We start from the raw sequence: 8,119 nt of genomic DNA on the forward strand, positions 1-8,119 counted from the left end.
ACAGATAAGCAAGGGAGGCCGCATGGTGTGAATGAAACCAGCCAGCCAGGATGGCGGCTGCCCTCCCCAACCCATCTGCTCATCACTGCACCATCTTTTCCCTATTATAAGAATCACCTCAGAGCTAGTAAAAAATACAGATCTCAAAGCCTGTCTCCTGGAAAGTCTGATTCAAGAGGTTTATAATGAAATGAGCACCTCTAAGCGAAGTTTGAATAACGGCACTTCATGCAACAGAATGAGAGAGACAGGGAGGTTGGGCTAAATACTTTCATGTGAAGTGTGAAACTCGGAAACATTTAGAGGAGCATCTGAGAGACTATCTTGATGACCTTGAGACACGAAAGGATCCTTAAACAAGCAGAAATGTACAAGCCAGGAAAAAAAAGATTGATAAGTGTGCATACATCCCGTTTTCCAACTTTGCTGAAATAAAACACCCCAGGAATAAGATGAAAAGACAAGTCAGACAAAAAGTCTGTGATGCTCATATGTGGCAAAGGACATATATCTGGAATATATAAAGAGTTCTGAGAAATCGGTAAGAAAAAGTAACTATTCTGGCAGCACAGTCAATTCATAGAAGAGGAAATCCAAGGGGCCAACCAATTTTGGCAAAGTTAACAGAGGAACACAGGTTAAACCATTTTACACCCCCTCCCCCAAATAGGCAAAAGCCAAACAACCAAGAGTTGGCAGAAAACAAAATTGGTTTATGTGCAAGGGACTGCAAATTGGCAATGCTGCTCTGCAGAACATGTTGGCAATATCAGGGTTAAAGACAAGCACCCCTAAGGTCCCCCCTTCCACTCCTGAGGGTACACCATCAGCAAACAGCCAACAGGCCAAATCTGACCACACCTGTTTTGGGAAATAAAGTTTTATTAGAACACAGCTACACCCACTCATTTACATATCGCCTACGGCTGCTTTCACACCAAAAAGACAGAGCAGAGTAGGCATGACAGCGGCTGTTGGCTCACAAAGCCAAAACATTTGCTCTCCAGTCCCGCACAGGAAAATCCTCCAACCTCTGCCCTGTATCAATGGCTCCCAAACTTTAACGTGTACATGAGTCTCTTGGGAGCTTATGAAAACGCAGGTTCTGATTCAGCGGCTCCGGGAGGCGCCTGAGAGTCTGCATTTCCAGAGAGCTCCTGGGTGATGCTGGGCTGCTGGTCCGTAGACCAGGACTTGAGTATCCGGGATCCAGGCAACGCAGAGTTCAGCCAGGATGTGTCTGTGAATCCTTAACAGACAGGAGAGATAAACATGGCCTCAGTGCATCTTCGGCTCTTTTTATCTCTGCCCCCTGGGAATCACCAACCTAGCGAGCAGAAACTTTCATTCAGTGCATATTGCACACTCTCTACGTGGATCAGATGTACCTGAGGCAGGAAGAAAATTTCACACATCTGTAGCCAAAAAGATCTCACTAGGCTTCAAGGATGGGTGAAAGAGGAAACATAACGTACGGGTGCAGAGTGTCCTAAAATTTGGCCGCAGAGTCAATCTTGAGCGTGACAGACATAACCTGAGGGGCCCATGGACACCCCAAGGTGGGGTGTGCCACTAAAGTTCTTACAGCAGCAGCTCCTGGGCAGCCCCATGGAAGTCTGCCTGCTGGCTCTTAGAGGGCAGGGGCCACGCCTGTGGTCCCAGAGCCCAGCACCGGAGAGTGATCAATATGAATGTTCTAGATGTTTGTGCAAGGTTCCCCTGGCAACCTCTTCAGTCTGGAGCACCGTTTCTCTCCTCTGGTTCCTATTGGACACATAGTGGGAGCTCAAAAATATATTTGTTGGGAAAAATATGCATTTGATGAAGAAATGATTCATAATTCCCAGAGCCGTCATATATAAAGAGCATTGACCAAAAAAAAAAAAAAGAAAAAGAAAAGAAAATTAAAAAAGGCAGGGGGAGGGTTGCACAGACCAGGACAAAGGGAAAGAACTGTAAAACCCAAAAGGACATTTTCCCTGAAGAAAGTGCTACTCTGGGGCTGGGAACATGAGACTTTCCAAAAAAAAGAAAGGAAGGGAGGGGAGTTAACATGTGTTGAACACTTGCTGTGTATAAAGTGCTCTGTGCACAATAAATGAGATTTAATCTTCTCAAGCTATCTGAGGTGTGTTTGGTGGTTTCTCCTTTGGAGAGGAGGAAATGGTGGCTTCTTCTACCATGTCAGCTACCCCCAGGCAGAGGGAGGGAGGCAGGAGGGTGGGATGGGCTTCTGAGCAGCCCCTCCAGAGGTAAGAACAAGAGCGGAGGTCGAAGGTGTGCAAGAGAGCAGATTTTGACTCCAGAGAAGTAGTGATGGGTTTTAGAGGAAGTGAGTTCTCCATTCCCAGAGGCATTCAAATAGAGACTGGATGAGCACCCGTTGAGAGATTCCAGGGGTCCCTCCTGATGTGGAGATTCTATGATTTGCTTTAGGAAGATTCTTCTCTGGGCTTTTCCAACTGGGGCTGGAAGGTTAAAGGGGGCCTGAGTGACCCAAGGGTAGCCAGCCCCCACTCCCCTGAGTCCACAGGGCCTGAGCGCGCTGGGCCCAGACACCTCGGACCCTCCGACACCAACCAGGTGGCACTGTCAGGAAGCACCAAGCCACCTACATCTCCCAGTAGCAGGGTTCTACACAGCCACCCCCACTTCCTTCTTCCCTCCCCCTTAAGCTTTTTAAAACATCCCTCTGGCCAGGCAGGGCCAGAGGTTCATTAAAGGCCTTTGTGCAGGATCAGCCACAGCTGTGTGGGCCCTTTGCATTGGACGTCAGCACCTGTGCACTCCCAGGCTCCACCCTCCCAGCTGTGGGCACTGTCCGTGGAGGGACAGGCTGGAGCTGCTTCCTCCAGGCAGCCCTCCTTCCTGCCTCCCCAGGACACTCTTGGTAGGTGCGAGTCTCTGAGCCAAGACCAAAGGCATTTGGGTGTCTCCCACCTGCCTGTGCCCAGGGGCCATGGCTGAGCCAGCAGCACATTCCTTCGAGGAGCAGTGCTGGCCAACCCCCACCCCGCCCCCCTGCCTCCGACAGCTGTGCCCAGCAGGGTGGGAGGCCTGTGAGTTCCCTACGCTGCCCAGTATAGGAGCAGTGCTCTTGTTTGTGACTGTGGAGGAAGGCCGAGAAGGGCCCAGCCCCTGAGTCTGCTGGGGGGATGGGGAGGCTGAGGCCTGAGGCCCAGTGACCCAGAGCTAACTGGCCAAGGGCATCCAGGACTCGGAGACTGCAGCAGTCCAGAGGAGGCCCCCTCGCCCCGTTCTCCCCACAACTGAAGTTCGGGGTGAGAAAGTGAGGAGGGATGGTCTGATGGGCTCGGGGCTCAGGGTCCCTGGGACACCTTCCCTGCAGAAGGGCCCCTTCTCCTGTCCAGCTGGCAGCGTGCGTGCTGAGGCCAGGGAGAGAGAAGAAGTGGACCCCTGCCCCCAACATTGCTGACGTCTTCCACTGCGTCAAGATCCTGACCCCAGACACAGGGGAAGCCATCTGAACCGGGTAAGTCTGACCCCAACTAGCTGGTACGTAAGTTTCAAGGGGAGCCCGAGAAATAAGGGTGCAGACACCCTGGGACATTACCTCCTTCTTGAGTCTGGCCCTCAGTATGTCTAACCCCGACCCCCCCCCCACTACCTCCAGATTAGGGACCCCAAAGCCGGGAGGGTGACGTCACACTTGTCGCCAAGCTGAGCACAGAGGGAGGGTTGAAAGATCACGAGTGGGTGGGTGAGGGGACAGGGAAACTGTGAGAGTTAATGTGTGAGAGAATGAATGAATGAATGAATGAATGGATGATGGATGGATGGAAGTCAGGGAGGGAGGAGGGAAGGAAGGAAGGGAGGGAGAGTGATGATCAAAGCCCAGATGGGAACCCTATGATCCAAGCTGAAATCCTGTCCCCTCCTCCCAGAGGCCTGGACACTGAGCGGCGGACCCCCTCCGAGCCCCCCACCCCCAGCCACTCATCTTCCCCACACAAACCCGTGCTCAGTCCCAACGTCCCCTTGCAGGCCTGGCCCCGCCGGGTAGGGGGGGGAGGGGCCCTCAGAGGGGGCCCCGGGCCTCTGCCCACCCTGGAGGCGCTCTGCCCGGGGTTTGGGACTTGAGGCGCAGTTTGTGGGGCAGGGAGGGCTGACCCTCAGAGTCTCCCCCCGGGCCGGGGTAGGCCCCCGGGGGAGGCAGCTCCGTGGGCTCAGCAGCCGGCGTCAGCAACACATCTGAGGGCCCCGAGGCCTGGTAACCGGGGGGCACGGCTGACCACAGCCGCCAGAAGGGCCTGCGCTCCGGCCTGGCGCCCCCGCGCGCGTCCAGGAGGGGACAGCCGAATAAGGCCGCTGGGAGGGCCGCCGGCAAGGCCACGTCCGTCCTCTTGGGGGCGGGGGGCGCGGGGTCCTGGGGGCGCCTGGGGGAGGCGGCCAGGCCGGTCCACTTGTGGGTCCCCGGGCAGCACGCGCGTCCCGGAGCGCAGGCGTCCAGGGCGCACGGCCTCCAGAGGCAGCCGTGCGGGCCGGGGAGGGCGGGCAGCGGCGCGGCCCGGGCGCGGGGGTCTGCGGGCCAGGGCGCCTCCCACAGCACGGCCGGCAGGGGCGCGGCGGCGGGCGGGAGGCCAAGGCCGTGCCGCAGCGCCCACAGCTCGGCCCTGAGCGCCGCGTTCTCCTCCAGCAGCAGGGCCAGCTGGCCCTCGAGGGCCGCGTCGTTGAGACGCCGCTTCTCCCGGGACCGCTTGGCCGCTTCGTTGTTCTTCCTGCGCTTCTCCCAGTAAACCGTGTCCTTCTTCTCCTCGGGCGTGAACTCCCGCTGCCTGCGGAGGGCCGGGCCCCTGACGCGCACTCCGGGCCGCAGGGGCAGGCCCGGGAGACCCCGGTCCATGGCTGCCGGGGGGCCCTGGGACACAAGACAGGGGTCTTGAGGGGGCTGACCTCCTGGAGGACCCTCCCTCTGATTCACCGCCCCCCACCGACCCAGATGCGGAAGGGCACACAGGTGGGGTGGGGGCAGAGAGGGGCTGCCGGGACGTTGGGTGCCGCACAGAAGCTTCTAGAGAGGCCGCGTGGCCCGGAAAGGCATAAGAGCAGACCCCCGGCTTGCTGGAGAGCTGGTGGGGCACCCTATCCCCAGAGGATGCAGGCTCTTCCCTCCGGGTTCTTACCGCCAAGAAGGTCAGCTGACAAGCCAGGAGCTCACTTTGCTCTGAGCTCCAGGTTAAGATCCTTGGAGACCCGAAGGAAGAATGAAAGAAGGTGAACCTAGACAGAAAGAATGTGTGTCCATAGAGTTAAACTGAGTCAAGCTGGGGTCAGAAAATAAGCCAGTACTCATCTGGATGGTGCCTGGGTTACATCTGGAGACCTCAGTAGGTGGCCAGAATTTCGCCTCTGCCCAACCACCCATCCCTCCACCTACTCATATGCCCATGAGATGATCTATTCATCTGTCCACTCACTCACCTGCCCATTTGTCCATCCCTCTACCCACCTACTCAGCCAACTCCCCATCTACCCATTTATCCCCTCAACCACCCATCCACCATCTTAGTTGCCCATCCAGCCACTCATCCAAATATCCATCTATCCCCCATCCGATTACAGAATCATCTATACATCTAATCCCACACATCCATCCATCCACCTAACTGTCCATTCATTCACTAATAGATTCATTTTTTTTTAATAATATTGTACCTGCCGGTAACAATAGAAAGAAGACAAACTGGACCCCATAAAAAGTTTACGTTTTGAGCATCAAAAGATACTGCCTGCAAAGTACAAAGATAACTCACAGAATGGGAGGAAATACTTGCAAATCCTAGATCTGTTAAGGGGTAAATATCCCAGAACAGACAGAGAACTCCTACAACTCAGCCACAACAACAACAACAACAAATAAAAGTCAAAATAGGGGCGCCTGGGTGGCTTAGTCGGTTAAGCGTCCGACTTTCGCTTAGGTCATGATCTTGCGGTTCGTGGGTTCGAGCCCCGCGTCAGGCTCTGTGCTGACTGCCAGCTCAGAGCCTGGAGCCTGTTTCAGTCTGTGACTCCCTCTCTCTCTGACCCTCCCCTGCTCACGCTGTCTCTCTCTCTCTCTCCTAGAAATAAATAAAACATTTTTAAAAAAATGGTTATGACAGGCGTGGCAGGGTGGCTCAGTCAGTGGAGCGTCTGACTCCTGATTTCAGCTCAGGTCATGATCCCAGGGTCGTGGGATCGAGCCCCAATGGGTTCCGCACTGAGTGGAGCCTGCTTGGGATTCTTTCTCTCTCTCCCTCTTTCTCTAAAATTAAAAAAAAAAAAATAGTTGAGACAGTAAATGTTATTTTTTGTGTATTTTGCCACCATAAAAAATTGTTAATAATACTACTGCTGTAACTTTACTGAATGCCAGCCATCTGGCCCTCCACGATCCATTCAGTCATCTGTCTATGCATCCATGGGTCCGTCTATCCACCCAACCAACAAAAAGAGCAATCCACGCCTAGTTTTGGAGAACCAGACCATGAAGAACGAAGGTGAAAAGAGAAGTCAAAGTCATGAGACCCCTGGCTCATCGGGTTGGGAGCCCGGAAAAGAGGCCCAGGGTCCCAGGGACGGGACCAGTTTCTCATGTTGGTTTTCCTGAAAATTCTAACACAAGGTCTGGGGTCTGTCAACTCCCTGAGTTCTCTGTACTGAGGATGGGATCACCTTCTGTGCTCCTGACACAAAAGAGGTGGAGAGAAAAAGACACCCCAGGCTCCAAGAAAGCGTGGACATCCTTGTTCAGAGAACCCGTGACTAACCTTCGTGAGGGCAGGTATGTGTCTTTTTTTGTTTGTTTTGGCTGCAACTGTAACCCTGGTCCTAGAGCTTGTAGACAGTAAGTGGTAAATAAACATTGTTGAATGAATGAATGAATGAATGAATGAACAGGTGAATCAAAACCGAAATTTGTTCACAGGTAGAAAATATGTGGTCCTCCTGCTGAACTGCCAGTCCAAAATCATGAAGCCTACCACATTTCCCTTTTTGCTTTGGCCACCAGGAAACTCAGCACTCGGTCTGAAGATAAGCTATAATAGCCTTCTGGATTGGGAAAGCAGTTTCCTTCTCCAGTGTCATTATTGGAATTTAGTCTTTTGCTCTGGGCTAACAGCTCTTGGCCTTAGTGTCTGGGGCTGTGGTCAGGTCATTGAGATCAAAGGACAACACTCCTGAGAACTTGACCATGATTCTAAGTCCACATTTCCCAAAGTGTGTTGTCAGGAACCCCAGTACCAAGGGTGTGCTGCCAAAAAGAGAAAAAAAGATACAATACATTTGAGAAACACTGTATATCTTATTCCCCACATGCATTAAAGGGGTGCCTGGGTGGTTCAATTGGTTAAGCATCTGACTTCGGCTCAGGTCATAATCTTGCGGTTCATGAGTCTGAGACCCATGTCGGGCTCTGTGCTGACAGCTCAGCGCTTGGAGCCTGTTTCGGATTCTGTGTCTCCCTCTCTCTCTGCCCCTCCCCTGCTCACGCTCTTTCTCTCTTCCTCTCAAAAATAGGTAAACATTTAAAAACATTTTAAATTAAAAAAAAAAGAATAAACATTTAAAACATGTCAAAGGCTCTGAGAAGTCCTGCAAAAAAAAATATTTAAACTTTGTTTGACTTAGAGGTTCTCAAACTCACAAAATATTTACTTTACAAAACACCTCGGAAGGCAGATTCCTCCATCTGCCACGGATGGAGGGGGTGGAGGAGGTGTAGGGGGGCGGAGGGGGGCGGAGGGGGGGTCAGGAATCTCACAGGGAAAGCCTGACTTTCCCTCCCATCCTTTCCTCTCAACACGCTGAGGGTCACGACCGCACCTCCAGCCCCACGGCCGCTACTGACGCCCCTTCCCCCCTCACCCCAGTGCCCCGCCCACAGGTGCACGCACCCCTCCGCTCTCCCCACAGCCCAGGCGTCTCCCACTCGACCTGGGCCCACACCCGCCTCCACCCCGGTCCCCCCAAGTCCGCCAGCCTCCCAGAGGAGTCTTCCAAACCGCACTTCTCCCGGGTTAGAAACCTCTGGGGTGTGCTATGGACGCCCACAAAAGGATCCCCGAAAGCTGTTACGCGGCCCTCAGTTTACCCCCTTCTCCAGCCTGGGGCCAGG

At 53.8% G+C, this 8,119-nt stretch overlaps 1 protein-coding gene across 1 annotated transcript; it reads right to left on the minus strand.

The window, feature by feature from the left end:
* Nucleotides 1-4,039: 4,039 nt before the first annotated feature.
* Nucleotides 4,040-4,864, minus strand: NFILZ (NFIL3 like basic leucine zipper). Its single transcript, XM_039251577.1, has one exon. The coding sequence runs from the start codon at nt 4,862-4,864 to the stop codon at nt 4,040-4,042; it is 825 nt and encodes a 274-aa protein (XP_039107508.1).
* Between the last annotated feature and the right edge of the window lie 3,255 nt (nt 4,865-8,119).

This window comes from Hyaena hyaena, unplaced genomic scaffold (assembly GCF_003009895.1).
Source record: "Hyaena hyaena isolate Hyena2069 unplaced genomic scaffold, ASM300989v1 scaffold_396, whole genome shotgun sequence".
In the NCBI taxonomy this organism is placed as follows: Eukaryota; Metazoa; Chordata; class Mammalia; order Carnivora; family Hyaenidae; genus Hyaena; species Hyaena hyaena.